The sequence below is a fragment of the Loxodonta africana genome, chromosome 16 (assembly GCF_030014295.1).
Source record: "Loxodonta africana isolate mLoxAfr1 chromosome 16, mLoxAfr1.hap2, whole genome shotgun sequence".
Taxonomy (NCBI): Eukaryota; Metazoa; Chordata; class Mammalia; order Proboscidea; family Elephantidae; genus Loxodonta; species Loxodonta africana.
In genome coordinates this window covers 15,399,879-15,419,992 of record NC_087357.1, presented here as the reverse complement: position 1 = coordinate 15,419,992, position 20,114 = coordinate 15,399,879, and the positions used below count along the sequence as shown (strand labels likewise).

Sequence of the window (20,114 nt, the reverse complement as noted above, 5' to 3'; positions counted from 1 at the left end):
CAGTTAGCTCTTTTCAAATTCACCACCATAAAGAAAAGGAAAGGGCCTTCCCTCCTTCCTTCCATTCTTCCCTTCTTCTTTCCTTCCATCCCTCCCTTCTTCCCTCCTTCATTTTCTTTATTTTTCTCCCTGCCTTCTTCCCTCTTTCCATCCCTCCTTAGTTTCTCTTTTAAACAGAAAATATGGGTAAAGAATAGAAGGTTTCTGCTTTTTATAAACTGACAAATATTTGCTAACTACTGTTTGGTTTTAAGAAAGTAGCGGTTCTGCACAGAACAGAGACAGCGTGATGTTCATATTGTTTCCAGGTACCGGATGTGAACTTTTGGATCATCCCCATCATCCAAGGTTTTGTGCAGATTGAAGAACTTGCGGTTAGTTATAACGAAGCATCTGACGATGAGAAAAGCAGCCCAGAGACCCCCCCTCAGGAGTCCACCTGTGTAGATGACGTTTACCCGCGATTTCTAGTGGCTCTCATTTCACGCCGAAGTAGGCACAGAGCAGGTGAGCTGTGGGGCTCAAATGGAAAGTTGGCAGATGTGTCGAAAGGCTAATGGCAATGCTGGGTTTGGAAGCACAGCTGGCTCCAGAGTGCTGCTGCTGTTAGGTGCAGTCGTGTCAGTTCCGAGTCATAGCAACCCTGTCTACAAAAGAATGAAGCGCTGCTGGTCCTGCACCATCCACGCAGTGTTGCTGTGCCTGAGCTCACTGGTGCAGCCGTTGTGTCAGTCCATCTCACTGAGGGTCGTCCTCTTTTTCACTGACCCTCTGTTTTACCAAACATGGTGTCCTTCTCCAGGGACTGGTCCCTCCTGATAACATGTCCAGAGTACATGAGACAAAGTCTGGCCATCCTCCCTTCTAAGGAGCTTTCTGGCTGTACTTCCAAGACAGATTTGTTTGTTCTTCTGGCAGTCTGTGGTATATTCACCATTCTTTGCCAACACCGTAATTCAAAGGCACTAATTTTTCTTCTGTCTTCCTTGTTCATTGTTCAGCTTTCACATGCTTATGAGGCAATTGAAAATATCATGGCTTGGATCAGGCACACCTTAGTCCTCAAAGTGACTCTTTGCTTTTTAACACTTTAAAGAGGTCTTTTGCAACAGATTTGCCCATTGCAATAGATCGTTTGATTTTTTGACTGCTCCTTCCATGGATGTTGACTGTGGACCCAAATAAAATGAAATCGTTGACAACTTCAATCTTTTCTCCATTTATCGTGATGTTGCTTATTGATCCAGTTGTGAGGATTTTTGTTTTCCTTATGTTGAGGTGTAATCCGTACTGAAGGCTGTAATGCTGAGTGGTTCTAAATACTGTGACATACATAATCGGGGGCTAATTTTTGCAGAGGAGTGAATAGGGAAGAGCTAGCAAAAGGAGAAAGAAAAGGCGGTATATAGAGAGAAGAGGAGAAAGTGGGTTTTGGGGTGTGCTTCTGAAGACTAATGTCCCACGTGACAGCTCGTAGCCCAGGGATAAATCCTTAAGTGCAAGTACCTGTGAGAAAACCCTCCTCTTTCAGGTCTTAGGAACTGCCTCAGCTTCAGCTTGTTAAAAACAAAGCTGTGTATAATTATGATTTGGGTCAGCTGGTACTGTTCTGGCTGGCGGTTGCCCATCGGATCCCAAGGCAATCCTGAAATGCCCGTGTCTGGTTAAGAAAATAATCTAGGCAGACTAAGTACACTTCTTCAAATGCCGCTGCTTTGTATTTTATTCTTCTTGCAGGAATGCGCTATAAACGAAGAGGTGTTGATCAAAATGGAAACGTTGCCAATTACGTGGAGACTGAGCAGTTAATTCACGTTCATAACCACACCCTCTCATTTATTCAGACACGAGGCTCTGTGCCCGTGTTCTGGAGCCAGGTTGGGTATCGATATAATCCAAGACCTCGACTGGACAAAAGTAAGCATGTCAGTTATGTGGTTTTCAAATGAGGATTTCGGAGAGAATGTTCTATTTTTTTTTAATTAGGTATTGATAGCTTTGCTTTGACAGATAACTTTACTCAAAACCATAATTCATAATGTCAAATTTAATAGAAAGTGATATTAATTACAGAGATAAGAGATAATAATAGCTGTTGACTATTTAAATTATTTATCTAACAATAAACAAAAATTTCCCAATAATAGAGCTAGACAAAGCTTATTTCACAGACTTTTAATTGCTATTGCTTTGAAGAATACCTTATTGAATGCTTAATTTTGGTAAGGGTAAATGTAGCCATTATTTATAGAAGGAGGAAATGCTTTAGCAAGATGGCATCTACCAAAAATAGATTAAATGCCTTTACTTAAATGTCTCTCCATGAAGCTTTTTTGTTTTTTTTTAAATAAGATTTCGTTTCTTCCAGTGTTTTAACTGTAGGACTATAATAGTTAAGTCATTTAAATCTAATTAGATTACTGAATGAGGCTGATTTTTAAAATTGTTTATAAAATATTTTTCTTTTAAAACTTAATTTGTATTCTTTGAGAATTCAGTAACTTTGGTTTTTTAAAATCCTTGTTTTAGAGGGGCTTTTATTCTTTTATTGTAAGCCGTATGAAATCTTCAGATATGAAATCAGGATGGATTATAAATAATGTCATAACTTCACAGTGTGCACTTTCAGATATGTTCAATTTAGTCTATTTAAGAAGAAGGTTAGAGATCTTTGGCATAGCATTTCATTTTAAAATACTGCTTTTAGACAGTCAGTGCATTTCAACTATCAATAAATTATTTAAAAGCCAGGGTAAAAATGGAGTAGACACTAATTCCTGTCTTAAACATGGGAAGGAAAAATAGACTTTGTGTCACTTCTTTGTAGGTGAAAAGGAAACTGTTGCCTATTTCTGTGCCCATTTCGAGGAACAACTGAAAATTTACAAAAAACAGGTGGGCTTTGATCTGTAGTAGTAAATGTTCCTTCATATTTAGAAATGATTGTGTATCTCTTTAAATTTCATGAAAATAACAACGTGCTATTGATAATTAAACAAAGCAGCATTTATCATGAAGTTAAAAATACATATAAGCTAAGAATATTATTTAAAAATAATCGAGTTAGCTACAGTAGACTGTATTTGCATAACATACAGAGATTAGACTGCTTCCATTATTACAGTCCATGAAACCTCTAGAGTAAGAAATGAAGGTCATCTCTCAATACCACCCAGACTGTCACCTTCTGGAGATAACAATTTGGTTTGTATCATTTAAGATTTTTTTTTTTTAATTGTGTTTTAGGTGAAAATTTACAGCGCAAATTAGTTTCTCATTCAAAAATGTATACACAAGTTTTGTGATGTTGATTACAGTCCTGCAAGGTGTCAGCACTCTCCCCCTTTCCATTTACACGCTGGGTTCCCCATGTCCATTCATCCAGGTTGCCTGTCCCTTCCTGCCTTCTCTTTGCTTTTAGGCAGCTGTGGCCCATTTGGTCCTGTATATTTGATTGAACTAAGAAGCGTGTTCCTCACATGTGTTATTGTTTGTTTTATAGGACTGTCTAATCTTTGGCTGAAAGGTGGACTTTGGGAGTAGCTTCAGTTCTGAGTTAGCAGGGTGTTGGGGGTTCCTCTCAAAATCTTTTTTTCTCTGCCCACCTTTCATATGTATTCATATACTCACATATAGGAATGAGATCATCTAAGCCAAAACCAATTAAAAACTATTAGATAAAATACCAGTTCAATAACATAACCAGATTTCAGATATAAGATTAGTGTGTAACAATCAGTAATGCTTCTGTCATTATCAGTGACCAGTCTAAACGTGTAATGCCATGGGATGCTTTTTTCCTAACAGCAACAAGAATAAAATATGAAAAAATAACCTGAAATCTAACAAACATACACAAAGATTTATGTATTACATATTGTATATGTGTATATATATGTTATATATATAATGTGTGTGTATATATATATATATATGGGGAAAAAAGAGAATAACTGAAGAACAGAAAAGAAAACCTAACACATAGAAAATACCACATTTCCTGGAAAGGAAGACTTATTATTGAATAGATTTTAATTTTTTAATTAGTATATAAATTCAGCGTAATCCCAAACAAAGCCCCAGCAGGGAAATAAAAAACAAACGTTCAGATTGAAAAAAAAAAAAAGCTTGATAATAAGAGATCAAGGTAGGTATTTGGGGAAAGGAGAACCCTCACACATTGCTGCCGTTAGTTGCTGTTATTTGCCGCCACGTCATGACGACCTTTATATAATAGAATGAGATGTTGTCCATCCTGTACCATCTGCATGATTGTTGGTATGTTTGAGTCCATTGCTGTGACTATTGTCTCAATCCATTTAATTGAGGGTTTCCTTCATTTTCATTGACCCTCTACTTTACCAACCATAATGCTCTTTTCTAGCAGGCGGTTTTTCCCGATAACACATTGAAAGTAAGCAAGCTGAAGTCTCGCCATCCTCGCTTCTTGAGGAACATTCTGGTTGTTATTTCTTAGACTGATTTTTTCGTTCTTCTTTGCCAACACAATTCTAATGCATCAATTCTTCTGTCTTCCATTTTCATTGTCCGGTTTACACGTGCCTGTGAGGCAATTAAAAAGACCATGGCTTAGGTCAGGTGAACCTTAATCATCAAAGTGATATTTTTGCTAGAGGGAGCATAAGTGGATACAGCCATTTTGTGGGTGGCTGAAGTGGTTAAGTCTGTGACTACTAGCTGAAGGTTGGTGGTTTGAACCCACCCAGTGGCACCCCAGAAAGCGTGTGTTGCCATGAATCAGAGTCAACTCGAATGCAACTAACAACAATTAAAATAAAATATATCGTTTGACCTAGTAATTTTACTTTTGATATCTATCCTATGTACCGTATACAAAAGTCAACTCCAGTTGGATTATGGATCTAAGCGTGAAAGGTAAAGCAATAAAACTTTTAGAGGAAAACTACATCTCTGTGACCTTTGGTCTTAAACACAACTTAAATAGCACTAAGCATAATAGAAAAATTGATACATTTGACTTATTAAAATAAAGAACTTGTATTTATTGAGAGGCACCTAATGAAAAGGCAGTTCACAAAGTGAGAGAAGATATTTTCAGTACATATGACAAAGGACTCATATCTTGAGTATATAAAAAAGAACTCCTGTAAACCCATAAGAAAAAGATAGATACCCCAAAAGAAAAATGGCCAAAAGACTTGAGCAGACTCTTCCTAAGAAAGGGTATCCAAAAGGCTAATAATAAACACATGGAAAGGTGTTCCACTTCATTAATCATCAGGGAAATGCTGAATTAAAACCACTGTTCGTGTACCAGAATAGCTAAAATTAAAAAGATGGGCAATACCAAGGGTTGGCAAGGATGTGGAGCAACTGAAACACTAATACACTCCTCCCAGGAGTATAAATTATGCAACTACCATTTATGACCCAGGAATTCCGCTCCTACATATATACTTAACAGAAATGCATGTGTATATTCACCATAAGGCATATACAAGCATGTTTATAGCAGCACTGCTCATAGAAGTAAACCGGAACTACCTGATTGTTCATCAGCTGTAGAATGGTAAATAAAGAGTGGTATATCACACAGTGACTTTACAACAATGTGAATGAACAATTTACAACTGGCAAAAGAAGCCAGCCGTCGAGTCCATAACTGGTTATTCAGTTTGTATAACCATAAAGCAAGCAAAACTAATTTCTGTGGCCAGAAGTCAGGATAGCAGTTACCCGGGGTAGTTTGTTCTGTTCCATTTGAGTCATTTCCTATACTGGTACCATAGTTTTGGAGTCCTGGTGACACAGCGTTTAAGAGATTGGCTGCTAACCAAAAAGTCGGCAGTTCAAATCCACCAGCTGCTTCTTCGAAACCCTATGGGGGCAGTTCTACTCTGTCCTGTAAGATCACTGTGAGTCAGAATTGATTCGAGGGCAACGGGTTTGGTTTTGGTTAATGTGTAGAAAAGCTATTAATGCCATGGGTGTTAGCACTTCTCATAAACCTGAACGTAACAAATGAAAATTCAATTTTATTGGAAAAAATTTGAGGCTTGAATAGATTGTCTAAGTAAAGCTATAAAATATTTCTAAAACATAATTCTAAATACATCATTTAAAAATCACATTATGATCCTAACATCTGATTAAACTTAATTTTTTTCTTTATTTTCTCACTCTCACAGGTTATAATTAACTTGGTAGACCAGGCAGGAAGAGAGAAAATTATCGGAGATGCTTACCTGAAGCAGGTGTTACTCTTTAACAACTCACACCTCACTTACGTTTCATTTGACTTCCATGAGCACTGGTAAGGTGGCTTCCTGAGAGGAGTTTAGATCAGTCCCAATGCTTATGGTAGCTGCTGCCACAAGGACCTTAGGTTGTCTTCTTTTTCCTAAAAAGAGAAATTCCTTCCTCTCCTCGTTTTTAGAAAGGTAAAGAGTATCATTCGTTTATTTAGTTCTCATTTTCGTATGGGTTTTATTTTGCCCAAAAACATGAGTTAATTGTCCTCGAAATACTTATAGTCTTCCTGGTCTAAAATGACTGGGAGATGGAGAGTCCCATTTTCCCTTTTTTCCCATCAGTTGAAGAACTTCTGGAGCGTTTTCTCTCTGCTTGGGTCTTAACTCGGAGGAAATAATAGAGTTCTCTTACTCAAAAACATCTTGCTGTCGTGTCTTCATATTTTGTTAGTAGTACGACTTTCCCTATGGGTCAGCTTCACCAGAGTTTGCTCTGGAAAAAACAACTGGGGAATCATCCCCATGTCACTTTTAACTTGTGTGCATTCTGAAAGCGAAGCTCTTTTGTCATGATCCTGGCTCTTACTTGGGTTAATTTGCCTACATATTGGGGAATTTGATGGGAAAAGAAGCTTCTGACACCTGTGATGATATGTTTCAATGTATTTTTAAGTATGCTTTATTTCACAGTGCAAATTATTATAAGCATTTGTATAATCTATATGACGTATAGTAGTGCTCACTCATATACTTTTAGCAGCAGTTCTCTTTAATTTTTACAAGCTACTTTAAATATATCTTACATAAATTTTTTAAAATTTTCAATTATTAAAGTTTTTTCCTTTCTTTTGGCATGTATTTTAGCCGAGGAATGAAGTTTGAGAATGTTCACACACTAACAGATGCCATTTATGACATTATTCTTGACATGAAGTGGTGTTGGTAGGTATTTCATGAGAAGTCAGTTTGACAGACTCTTGGTCTGTGAAATCATGTGTGCTTTTTCTAGCTACCACTGAGCATTAAAATAATAGCAGCATGTTGAGAAAGGATTTTTGTTTTGCTTTCCAATTCCTCTTCTCCTTTCAAGAGTATTGTTCTTCATCAGGCAGTGCCAGCCTTGAGCAGGGAGAGGGTGTCAGATGGTTGGGCACAATGGAGTGAAATGCTCTGTGACTGTTGAGGACGTAAGTAAGTCTGTTCTAAGCTCCATAGTCCTCATTTTCTCTTTCTCACTATCCCTAAAATGGGAAGTGAGGCTTCCTGGCGAGTTGCTCCCAGTTTTCAGGGGTATCAAATTGTCAGAGAAGGAAAACGGTTCTCAGACAACAAGGGGGATGTGTAGGAAGAAAATTTGGCTTAAATGACAGGAGAGAACCTTAGATTAGGCTTTAAGACCGCATGGGTGGCCAGAGACACTAGATGGGCCAGGGCCAATGCACGACTCCTCCCTGGGTGGTAAAAAGTAAGTGAGTCTGTTTTAGATACCTTAGGTGCATTTCTGCCTGGTATCATTTATCAAAAGGGAGGAACAAGATGATGTTTGATGTGCTTCCTGATTTTTAAGTATAGAGAAAAGCATAAAAGTGAGTTTGAGGAGCCCTGGTCATGCAGTAGTTAAAGCACTCAGCTGCTAACCAGAAAGTTGGCAGTTCAAACCCACCAGCCGCTCTGTGGGAGAAAGATGTGGCGGTCTGCTTCCATAAAGATTTACATTCTTGAAAACCCTATGGGACAGTTCTACTCTGTCCTGTAGGGTTGATATGAGCCGGAATCGACTCAACAGCAGTGGGTTTGGGTTTTTTGAACCAGAGTTTATCTCAGCTCTGCCTCTTGGTAGGTGTGTGATTTGTGTCACAAACCTTTTCCTGTGCCTCATTTCTCCCCCTGCCTGCCCCATGGGGATAATACATTTCTTGTATTTTGCGAATTAGCAACAATGTCTATCAAGGACTTGGTAATGCCTGGCATATCATAGTAATATTCTAAACCATTGAAAGCTAATGCTACTGTTGTTGCTTTAAAGAATTGTGATTTTTGAAAGCTTACTAAAGTATTTCACATTGTAAAATGCCCCTGTACTGTTTTCGAAAAGGGTGGATCAAGCTGGGGTGATCTGTAAACAAGAAGGGATTTTCCGTGTGAATTGCATGGACTGCCTGGATCGCACCAACGTGGTCCAAGCTGCCATCGCACGGGTGGTCCTGGAGCAGCAGGTAATTTGGAGTCCTCTGGCGGGTCGGCATTCATCTGTGAATGGTTTTTTCATATGTAAAAGAATAGCTGAAATCTTTGTCTAGTAGAACATACAGCATACCAGCATTCTTGCTGCGTTCAAACTTAGAAAGCTCAAACTCCACTAGAAATAAGCTGAATAAAGTGGCATTCTCTAAAGTACTTATTTCAGGAATGTCAGGATTGAAATGGATTGGGTGGCATTGTGTGGTCATTTGCCTTTTTTCCTTCAGTTCCAAAACCTACCTTTTTGTAGTAACTTCCAAGGACCTTGTTAGTTGCCATCAAGTTGATTCCGACTCATGGCAACCCCATGTGTATAGGGGCCTTGCAGATGCAGATCGCCAGGCCTGTCTTCCAAGGTGCCTCTGGGTGGGTTCGAACCACCACCCTTTTGGCTAGTAGTCAAGTGCTTAACCGTTTGCACCATCCAGGGACTCCATCCTAAACTCACCCTTTTGTATTCCATTCTGGATGCTGGGCCCAGACTCGGTGTATCACGTATCTACTTGGCCAGCCAACTCCTTGTCATACTCTGCCAGGAGGGCTTGCCAAAGGGAGACCACCAGGCAAGAGGAGGAAAAGGGACAAGCTCCTTCACCTGTGCCGTACCTGTCAGCACTGCTGTCCCTGGGCTTGTTGGTTCCTTGGTACCACAGAACCAGACTCTCCCTTTATGCCTCAGCCCTAGGGGTGGCAGCTGCTTCCTGCAGATGTCTTCACTGCCAGCTCAGTGTCTCCTCTCAGGTCGTTCCGCCCTCCGACACCTGGGTTACGGATTCTCTGTATTATATTCCCAAAGTAGACATACTCAGCATGGTTTCTGTTTTTTCCTGACAGGCAGCTTAATATAGCATTTGAGTATCTGGGCTTTCGAGTCAGCTCCCTGGGCTCAAACCCTGACACTACCACATACTAGGTGTTGACCCCACCACATACTAGGTGTTGACCCCATGCCAGGAGCTTAACCTCTCCAAACGTCAGTGTCCTCATCTTTAAAATGGGGATAATAAGAGTATCGATTGCACAGAACTGTTAACGAGAAATCAGTGGTAGTTTTGTGAAAACACTCAGACCCCAGGACCTGGCCCAGAGTGAATGTTTGCGGGACACTTACTGCTCTGCTACTGTTAGTGTTACTGTTGCTTCTCTGTGCTGTTTTTGATACTTAGTTTCACTTCATAGGCAAGTTTAAAACAAAGACAAAATATAATAGTGTGAACCTATGCACTAAAAATTACACCAACACAATGTAAATATTTTATTCAGCTGTAGTAATTTATAAAGCTGTCTTCCAGGCAGAACTTTATTTTTAAAAAGTCTGGAAGCATTAGTGCTTTTTTTTAAGAGTCCTAAATTGTATATGATCACACTTCCTTTTCTGCAGCACGAATTTTATGCTATGGTTTCCTGGCTCCTATGCAGTTAATCTACCCATATGTTCATTTTAGCTGAAAAAGCTCGGTGTGCTGCCCCCGGAACAGCCGCTGCCAGTGAAATGCAGTCGGATTTACCAGCTAATGTGGGCCAACAACGGTGACTCCATTAGCAGACAGTACGCTGGGACAGCTGCTCTCAAGGTAAATGTACCAGCAGGCATCTGTGGGTCGTCTGTGGGACGCAGACCAGATTGTGGTTTCAAACCAACTTGGTTTTTGAGAATGGTATTTGGACTCCAGGTGGCACGTCCTTGTAGTTGTCTCCTTTGTGGAGTGTTGGCTAAGGCAGGGTCACACGTTCATATTCTTGCAGGGCCCAGGTAACGTGGCTCCAGCAGGCCACCCATGAGATCACAGGGAGAGGTGAGTCTGTGTGGACCTGAGGAGTCGGAATCGACTTGGCAGCAATGAGTTTGGTTTTTGGTTTTATGGAAGTGGTTGAGTTAGTTCAAATTAGATTTATGTTAATTTTCCTTCAAGGTAAATTCATTTGGAGATATTTCTTCCACAGCTAATAGTCTATCTTTTGGTTAAGGAATAAATATCTAAAATTTTTTTATTAACTAAGGGAGGTGAACTTTAGAAGTCCTTGTGAAAGTTCTAGTCTCAAGGGAAATACAGTGAAACCTGTAAGAGCTGGAACTCAACAGAGCTGCCTTTTCCACGTCTCGCCAGTTTTCAGCCTTTGACAGGGTGCAGTTTTACCACTTTTCTGTTGCTCTCTATTAGTGGAAAACATTCGAGTTCTTCTCTGACAGGTTTCCACTTTACAAACGTTTAGCTTTCACTTTTTATACTTTTATTTTAAAGTTCTTTGGAGTCAGCATTCATGCTCCTCTCTTCTGTAATAGATTGTTCTTGTTAGCTGCCAGCAAGTTGGCCCCGAGTCATGGCAACTCCATGCACAATGGAATGAAATGCTTGGCGGTTCTGTACCATCCTCCTGATCAGTTTCGGATTGGACCATTGTGATCAATGGAGTTTTCAGTGGTTGATTTTTGGAAGTAGATTGCCAGGCCTTTTTCGCTAGTCTTAGTCTAGAAGCTCTGCTGAAACCTGTTCAGCATCATAGCAACAGGCAAGCCTCCGCTGGCAGGTGGTGGCTGCGCTTGAGGTGTTACTGGCTGGAACTGGCATCTGTGTCTCCCATATGGAAGTGCACTGAACCACCAGTGCCCTCTCCTACAGTAGATGCTTCTTGCTATACAGACAGCCCCCAACTTACAACGAAGTCTCATTCTGACGACTCTGTCGTAAATCAAATGCCTCGTTTTTTTTAGTTTTTATTATTATTGCCTTTTATTATCAGTGTCTTTATAAATCCAATATTTATTTGGAGGTTGGAAACATTACATATAAATTTACAGATACATTTTAACATCGTATGTAATACATATTGCTAACGATAAGATATACAAAAAAAAAAGGTTTTAAGTGTGGTTTCTCATGACTCAAATGCGTCATAAGTTGGGGACCACCTACCTGTACTAATATTTCCTAGGAATTACCCAATTAATTGGCAGCATGTTCTTAAATTGTCAGTTGTAGGACGAGGCCTCTTTCAAAGATTGCATTGGATAGAAAGAGTGGTGTTGGGATGGGGACAGAAGAGACAGTACCTTCCTTGCCTGAAGTTTAAGTCACTGCCTCCCTACAGACTTGATCTGACATCTTTGTTGTGGAAAGTAAAGGAAACAAAACAATGTATATCTTCATTGGATCATTCTGTGGGTAATTGTAATGTGCAGCGAGGTATGGAAAGCTCTGCACGCCCTTGCTCGCTGGCTCTACTCGCATGCGCGCGCGCGCGCACATGTGTAGGTTAAATCCCATTGTCATAAACTCTAGGGAACTGTCCAGGCTTTCTTGCATGAGAATTTTGTGGTTTTTGTGTATTACGCCACTTCGAGGCTTGAAAATCTTTTCGTTGTTTGGTTGTTTCTTGTATAATAGGTCTTCACAGGTAAACTAGAAATTCTACAGGTTACCAGGAATGACTTTAACCTAGCAGATCGTTTAGCTGTGGAGACTTGATGCCACAAATAGCATATTCAATTAACTACACCATTTGGAAATTTTGAAAGTTTATGGTAGCCTATAGAATTCTAGTCTTGGACTGATTGTCAGAATGACCTTTTCTTTGACAGGGTGACTTTACAAGGACAGGAGAGAGGAAGTTGGCCGGAGTAATGAAAGATGGAGTTAACTCGGCAAATAGGTATTACCTGAATCGATTTAAGGATGCTTACAGGCAAGCCGTCATAGGTAAGAAACAGATGCTTTCCTTTCCTTGAAATTTGTTATTCTTTCTGTGACTGACATTTTACAGAAGCCAACTTTATTAACACAACTCATGTTTTGTAATATACTTGTGTTTGTATAGTGAACATCTTAATAAATCAAATTCAAATGTTTACAAGATTAGAGTTTGACAATCTTTTGGGCTGGAACAACAAAAGAAGCCACCTATTTCCATACAGACTTGTCAGTAAAAGACAACAGAGTGGAATAAGGTACCCTAAGACCTCAGCAGCTGAAAGCCTTATATTCCACGTGTTTTTCTGTATTTAAAGCTGAGAGATGTAACGAGATAATCCCCCCTGATGCTATTTATCATGTGTTCTGACTGTGGATGAAGGCACCACCCTTGTCTCTAAGTGTGGTTTAATAGCCAGGTTTAGAGATTATCCTAACCAACTCTCAAAATTTTTAGAAGAGGAAATGGCAGGTAGGTTACCCAGTAGAATTAATGCCTTGGCTTGTTTTTAACTTAATTTTCATGAAAGTGTTATCTTAGAGGATTAAGGTATAAATGCATAATGTTCTGGGTTAGAGCCAGATGTAACATACCTGACCCATGGTCCCTGAGAATCTTTTTTAAATCCTACTTTTTAACTGATTGTGTAGCACACATGAAATGGTAGGGCCTAGCCACAAACCAGTTAGGGATTTGACAGGTCTGATGTAAAGAAAAGCAGGTCTTCAAACCTGTTCATTCCTGTTTGAACCACTGCTGGGAGTTTGCATTTCTAACAAGCTCCCAGGAAGTTATACATAAGAATCACCTGGGGATTCTGCTTCTGGAAAGATTACAGCCTTGGAAATTCTACGGGGCAGTTCTACTCTGTCTTAACAGGGTCTCTAGGAGTCAGAATTGACGTGACGACAACAGGTTCGGTTTTGGTTTGGTGTAAAGAAGCAGCTTGCCTCACAGATGGAGTGCCTACTGCGACCTGAAAATTGGATTTTAGCAGTTTATTCAAGGAAAAACAAGATATTTTGTTTTCATTGGTTGATCTAGTGACTCAATGGTATGATTAATGTTCTGTCTCTCAATTTAACTATCATTAGTGTCTGCATCATTCCTAATCCTAAAGCTAGCTGTCTTCAAGTTTGAAAGTACCAGCTAATAACAATCTGGGTTTATTGCTTTCCCGTTTAGAACTAAACCCACCCAAAAACCTAACCCATTGCCGTCAAGTTGACTCTGATTCATAGCAACTCTATAGGACAAAGAAGAATTGCCCCATAGGGTTTATAAGGAGCGGCTGGTGGATTTGAATTGCCACCCCTTTGGTTAGCAGCTGAACTCTTAACCACTGCGCCACCACGGCTCCCTTGTAGGACCAAAAACCAAAAAAAACCCCAAACCTCTTGCCATTGAGTTGATTCCGACTCATAGTGACCCAGGGCTTGGCAAATCTTCTTTCCCAGAAACCTCGTCTAGCCTCCTTGGCCCGAATAACTTCATAGGAGTGGGATTATGATCATTCCCTACGGTTTGACCACATGCCCCACCAGGAGCGTGATGTCCAATTTATCTATTTTTCTTTTGTTGCTTGAGCTTTTGGTGTTAAATCTAATAAATTATGCCTAATCCAAGGTCACGAAGATTTACACCTATATTTTCTTCTAAGAGTTTTACAGTTTTAGGTCTTAGTTCTTTTTCATTTTATATAAATATGTTAGCAAACTGAGCTAATGATAGATAACTAACATTTCCACCTTAGATTTGATGCAAGGCATTCCTGTCACAGAAGATCTTTACTCCATATTTACCAAGGAGAAAGAGCATGAAGCTTTGCATAAGGAAAGTCAGAGAAGCCACCAGGAACTAATTAGCCAGCTCTTACAGAGTTACATGAAGTTACTGCTGCCTGATGATGAAAAGTTCCACGGGGGCTGGGCCCTCATTGACTGTGATCCGAGGTGAGCTGGGTACTTGCTTAACCTTACCATGTCTCTTGTCATAATTAACATTGGCAGCTGCTCGTAAAGCTGTGGTCATGGCTGCACGGTGCATGGCATTTTTCAGATACTGGGCTGCTACTAAGGTCAGGTGAATGAGCAGATCATTAAGGGGGTGCTGAAAAACCCCGCATTCAAGATAAATAATATTTTGATGCAATATTAAATGAAAAAAATTTAGAATGGCATATGTGGCCTGTTGTTGGGGCACCCCCCCCCCAAGAATCTAGGTGTAGTGTATTAATATTCATAACTGAGTACAGCAAGATACCTAGCAACGCTGGGTGCTTGTATTGGTCATAAGTGATCCTAGCCTTTAATAGAACAGAACAGGCCACTAATGAGTAACACTTTTTTAAATAAAAATTATTCAGTTTCAGGTGGTTCCTCAAAAAAATCAATGAGCAGCAGAATCTAAATTTACCAGATTGCTTGCTTTTATGCTGAAGTCTAAGATTATAAAATTTAATATAGTGAATCAGAAACACTTCAGAAAATTCTAGACCAAGCTTTGAAAATAAAACAGTCTACTTAGATCTTTTCTTGTTTTTATACACTGTGGTTTTAATAAAAGGGCCACAAAATAAGGTTGAAAGAACAATTAAATGTAAGGTAGTTTTTATATAAAAGTGAATAAAAGGCAGGGTTGGATTAACCAGTAAAGAAGGTACGCACAGGCTTACTTGTATTCACTTTAGTCTGTAGTGCACAATTTCACCTAGGTTTCACCGTATCTTTGTTGGTCTTTGATCTTCTTCAGTAAGTGCATCAAGTCCTCTTCACTCTTACCAAGCAAGGTTGTGTCATCTATGTATCGCAGATTATTAATGTGTCTTCAGTCCTGATGCCGCGTTCTTCCCATAGTCTAACTTCAAGGATTATTTGTTTGGTATATAGATTGAATAAGGTGAAAGGATACAATCCTGCTGCACACCTTTCCAATTTTAGATTGCAGTGTATCCCCTTGTTCTATTCAAATGACCGCCTCTAGATCCATGTACAGGTTCCTCGTGAGCACATTCCCATATGACGTTATATTCTCCGTCTCTATGGAATTTCGTATAAATAGAATCATGTATGGTCTTTTGTGACTGGCTTCTCAGTATAATGTTTTCAGGCTCCACGGATGTTGCTGCATGCATCAGTACTTCATGCATTGTATGGCTGGGTGATGTTCCATCATATGGATAAGGCCACGTTTTGCTTTTCATTCATTCAGTGATGGACATTTTGGTTTTTTCCACTTTTTGGCTACTGTGAATAATGCTGCTGTGAACACTTGTTTGCAATTTTTTGTGTGAATTATTGGTCTGCTTCACCCAAATTTTTAGAATTTGGGTAAATTTGGGTCTGTTCCGATTTTGCTTCGTCGGCTATGACTGAAGCAGTTCAAACCAGTTTGTAAGCCCTGGTTTAACCTTTTGAGAAACTGCCACACAGTTTTCCACAGTGGCTGCACTATTTTACATTTCCACCAGCAATGTGTGAGGGTTCCAGTATCACCAAATCTCTCTAACACTTGTTATCTTGTTTTTTTTTTTTTTTTGCATTATAGCCATCCTAGATGTAAACTGGTATATGTCTTTGTGATTTTGAGCCTTGGTGGCATAGTGCTTAAGAGCTACAGCTGCTAACCAAAAGGTCAGCAGTTTGAATCCACCAGCAGCTCCTTGGAAACTCTGTGGGGCAGTTCTACTCTGTCCTGTAGAATCGCTATGAGTTGAAATCGACTTGACGACAGTGAGTTTGGGTTTTTTTTAATTTTTTGGTAATAACAAATGATGTTGAGTGTCTTTTCCTATGTTTGTCAGCCAGTTGTATATCTTCTTTGCAAAAATGTCCATTCAGATTCTTTGCCTGTTTTTAAAATTGAGTTGTGCTTTGTTCTTGAGTTGGGCTGTGTTTTTATAAATAATTTCTATTTTAACTGGCTGGGATTAGGGTGAGGTGAGTGAGGCAGGGTTGCACAAGTGCAGGGTCAAATCCTGTCTTTATTTAAATTTTTGATACTTTGTTCATCATGGATTTTTTTTTTTTTTGCTATTCTGATTTTTAAGAACATGGCATTAACATTTATTTCTGTTGGTGAGAGGTTTTTGGTGCCCCCTTAAATTTGCACCAGAGGCCAGTGCCCTTGCTTACCTCACGGCAGTCCTGGCCCTGTTTAGAATACCTGTTTTAAAAAAAAAAAAAGAGTTACGGCAGGCATTTTACAGATATTCCTGCCGACGCCCAGAAGACTGGAACCTGGTGGTGCAGCGGTTCAGAGGTCCGCAGCCAGAATCCAGCAGCGCCCTAGAAGCCCTGGAAGCCGGGGTTCACCTGCCAGCGCTCCAGCGGGAACTGTCCAGCACCGAGACCAGCGGAGCCGCGGGTTCCTCGCAGCTCCCTTGGCTTCTTCCCTCCGTCATGATACGGGGTCCCACTTGTTTTTCTTTCCCAACGCGGGGCACAGCTCATCGTGCCCCCTTAGACAGCCCCTCTCGGGCCCTTTCATGTCCTTTCCCTTCCTCATCCCTCCCTCGCCCCCACCTCCAGCCCCGTCACCACAGGAAAATCGCTGACTTTAATCACATCCGATCACTCCTGGCGGTGCGCTACGGAGCGGAAAGAGGAAATCCTAAACTTGAAAGGAAATCAGAAGTACTGTAGGGTGCCCTTCAGAATCGCCACCAAGCCTTTTCTACTCTGTAGGTGAGCAGTAGGCGGGCACCAGCTGCGCTCACTGCCCCGTCTCCGTGCAGGGCACAGACCCGGCCGCGTCGCCCCCAGCCACCTGCCCGCGGCCCCTCGAGCTCTCGCGGGAGCAGGGTGCGGCCCCCCGGGCGCTGACCCCCGCAGGGTCTGGGGTCCGCATCTTCCGCAGTATGAGCGATGCGCAGTGGGGGCCACGCATGCGCACTGTGCGCTAGCCGCGGCCGGAAGTGGGCGGCCGGAAGCCAGCCGCATCCCCTGGGCGTGACTTGGCGCTGCCGCGTCGCAGTTGCCGCATTCGCCGCATTCGCCGCAGGCGTGAGGCAGGGTGCGGGCGGCTTCCAGACTGAGCTTCGACGCATCGACGGACGGACCGACTGACAGCCTGACGAGATGCCGCGCTCCCACAGGCATCCGCCTGCGGCCCCGCGCCCCGCCGAGCCCAAGTCCGACGGCGTGCTGGCTATGACTTTCAAGATTTTCCTCCTTTTTGCAGGACTTATGGTCAAAGTTCCTGTGGGGCTATATTTTTCCTGTAAATTACTCCTTTTCCAAAGTCTCATGTTAATGTCCCCCGAAGACAGCGCCTTTTACGCGACCATCGTCGCAGTGGTGGGGCTTCATGTGGTGCTGGCCGTTTTCGTCTTCATAGTGTGGAAGGAAGGCTTGCCCCACTGGCGGGAAAACAAAAACGAGTAGAGCAGCTTCTCCGAGCTGCAGGCGTGGGGGGTGGGAGGACTTAAAGGGGTGTCTTCTGTTTCTTTTCTTGTTCTTATTAAAAAACTTTTTTTTTAAACGGGGAGGGGTAGTTGGGGAGGGGGACATCAGTATTTACTGCAGCTGAGACGTCAGTAAAAATGGGGGGTGCTGATCTTTTGCGACCTGTGTTAACGTGTCCTTTTCGTTAGGGACTTAATGTTTTTGACTGAGGATCATGTTTGACTGATGTACATATTCATGCCAAAATAGGAAGCTCAATTTTGTGAAAGTAACACTGTAATTAGAGTTTAATTTTTTCGTGCCAAACGATGTGTCGTGATGTAATTTTTACGGCCTGGCTCAAGCAGCAGTTTTCAGTGTGCACGTAAGTATCAACATACAAAACGAAATTCCCTTTTACGGTGGGATTTTCAGTTACTATCAGGGAAGCTGCCAGGATCAGTGCATTTATGGCGTTCTTTTTCCCGCTGATTGATGAACTTAGTGCTCAGAATTTGGATCCTATAAGTGACCTGTGTGTTACCAGATTCTGGCGTCTAAGTGCCCCCATTCGTTGTATTTTTTGGTCTAGTGGCAGAAAATGTAAGGTGAACTTGTTATTTCAGGTTTAGGTTGTGTTGGGAAGTGTTCTGCTGTCCCAAACTGCTGCTAATGTAGGAAACTGCTGTTTAAGGTCTTGGTAAATTCCTCCAGTTAAACAGTGACCTCATTTTCACGCAGATTGACTATGGGTTTACATTCCATCCACAAGTGATTTTTTTCCCTGCTGTTTTCCACTAGTGTTTTGATAAGACCTGGCAAATGCGTATGACATCCTGAGGCAGAAATGTCCACTCTTGCAGTGGAATTTTGAGGCCAGTGTATTTTCCACATTTTGGTAAAAAGGCTGTTAATTGATGTTAGATTAGTAATTGATTAAAAGTTTCATTTGAGTTCAAATTCTGCCTGTGTTATCTGTGGATTATTTGTGGGTTTTCTACTTTGGCCATTTTCTTATTAGTAATCTTAAAAGGATGTTCATTTTGCTGTAGTTTTGGTTTAGTGGTTCTCAGCTCTTAACCTGATTTCTAACCCTTTTCTGATGCTTGATTTTCAGAATGGATACAAATATGGCAAAATGAACTTAGAATATGGAAATGTTTAGCTCTTCCTCGAAAGCCAAGTAAATAAATCTGTAGTGAGAAAAATGCAAAAGCAGCTTGGGCTTGTTCCACGTATGCACATATTATCTATGCAAAATTCTTTCAAAAGATGCATTGTACAGGCGTGTAAAAATATCCTAAGTACACAGTGTTATTTTGAAGTTTTAGATAATGTGAGAGAATTTTCTAGTTGATTCCTCCCTTCTCAGCCATATCTTTTCCTTCCTCCCATCTCCCCCCACCGCATCATCCTGTTTACCCTCTGGCCCCCCTCCTCCTTGGCTACCCCCTTTCCAATCCAGTTCTTTCCCTCTTCTCCCCACTTTTTAAGTCCTGTTCATATTTTATTAATTTTTTAAGTTTTCAGATGGGTAGATGATACTGCATTTAACCTAATGAGCACTTAATGATTATTTGATTTTCTTTATATATTTTTTCTGGCCAATCTTTTGTTGTAAGTGGCTCTGCTGTAGAAATACGCTTGGCAGAAATGCAGATGAAAATATTTCATTCCTGTGTCATGTTTGTTTAGCCTCATTGATGCTACTCACAGAGACGTGGATGTGCTGTTACTGCTTTCTAACTCTGCCTACTACGTGGCTTAGTAAGTGGCTTATTCATTTAAAGCTTTTAATTTGTTCCTTTTTAAAAACTTGAATAAGTTTCCTTTTGAGAACATACAGCATTAAAAAAAAAGCCTAAGAGTCTAGTTTTGCCATTTTATGAAAACTTCATTGAACTCTTTTACCTGATGTAACTGTTAAATTATTCTTTAAGATCCTTATTAGTTTGAAAATGTGATTTTAGAGTTATATAATCACTGGGTTCAAACAGTGTTGTGTTCTTTTTAGCATTTAGTATTATTTCGTATGTGTCTCTTAGCTTTTTGATATATCCTATATATCTTTATTATTAACGGCCGTATATTTTATTGTTTTATTACTATAGCTAAACATTCTCCCATTGTTAGGCATTGAGTTATTTCCAGTTTTTTTGCTATTGTGAATGACGCAGCTGTCTTTGCAGACATGTACGTGTGCATGTCTTTCGTTACAAGGGTATGATGGATTACATGACTTTCATGACTCATTGTCAGACTGAGCTCTAGAAAGACTGCCAGTTAACAATGCCACCAACAAAATGCAAGCACTTGTGCCTCGAAGCCTTACCAGATGCCGGTGTTACTGTTTTTTTCTAAGCGAATATTCACTTTTTTTTGTCTACCGTGAGCTCTCATTTCTTTAGTCGTTGGCCCAGGTGGCTGCTGTCATCGATCAGTGGATTTTTCATTCTTGATTTTGGATATCATATTTACCTGCCGAAGTAGTCACAGATACATACTTGCATTCTATGCATGTGTATGTGTTGCCTTCCTTTTAGGTTTGTTGATTTTCACTCCATAA

At 40.7% G+C, this 20,114-nt stretch overlaps 1 protein-coding gene across 8 annotated transcripts in view; it reads left to right on the top strand.

Annotated features, from left to right (window-relative positions):
* Positions 1–20,114, top strand: part of INPP5F (inositol polyphosphate-5-phosphatase F) — an 83,473-nt gene that overhangs the window by 57,989 nt on the left and 5,370 nt on the right. For 2 of the 8 annotated variants that reach the window (XM_064269235.1, XM_064269237.1), the window contains exons 7-16: positions 309–507; positions 1,738–1,917; positions 2,828–2,895; positions 6,171–6,295; positions 7,098–7,175; positions 8,329–8,449; positions 9,920–10,048; positions 12,055–12,172; positions 13,918–14,116; positions 19,244–19,315. In XM_064269235.1, coding sequence (XP_064125305.1) covers positions 309–507; positions 1,738–1,917; positions 2,828–2,895; positions 6,171–6,295; positions 7,098–7,175; positions 8,329–8,449; positions 9,920–10,048; positions 12,055–12,172; positions 13,918–14,116; positions 19,244–19,315 — 1,289 coding nt within the window. Of the gene's footprint in view, positions 1–308; positions 508–1,737; positions 1,918–2,827; positions 2,896–4,860; positions 4,897–6,170; positions 6,296–7,097; positions 7,176–8,328; positions 8,450–9,919; positions 10,049–12,054; positions 12,173–13,917; positions 14,117–16,371; positions 16,850–17,667; positions 17,934–19,243; positions 19,316–20,114 lie in introns of those variants that run through there. The other 6 variants (XM_064269238.1, XM_064269236.1, XM_064269239.1 and 3 more) reach the window with 6 other exon arrangements.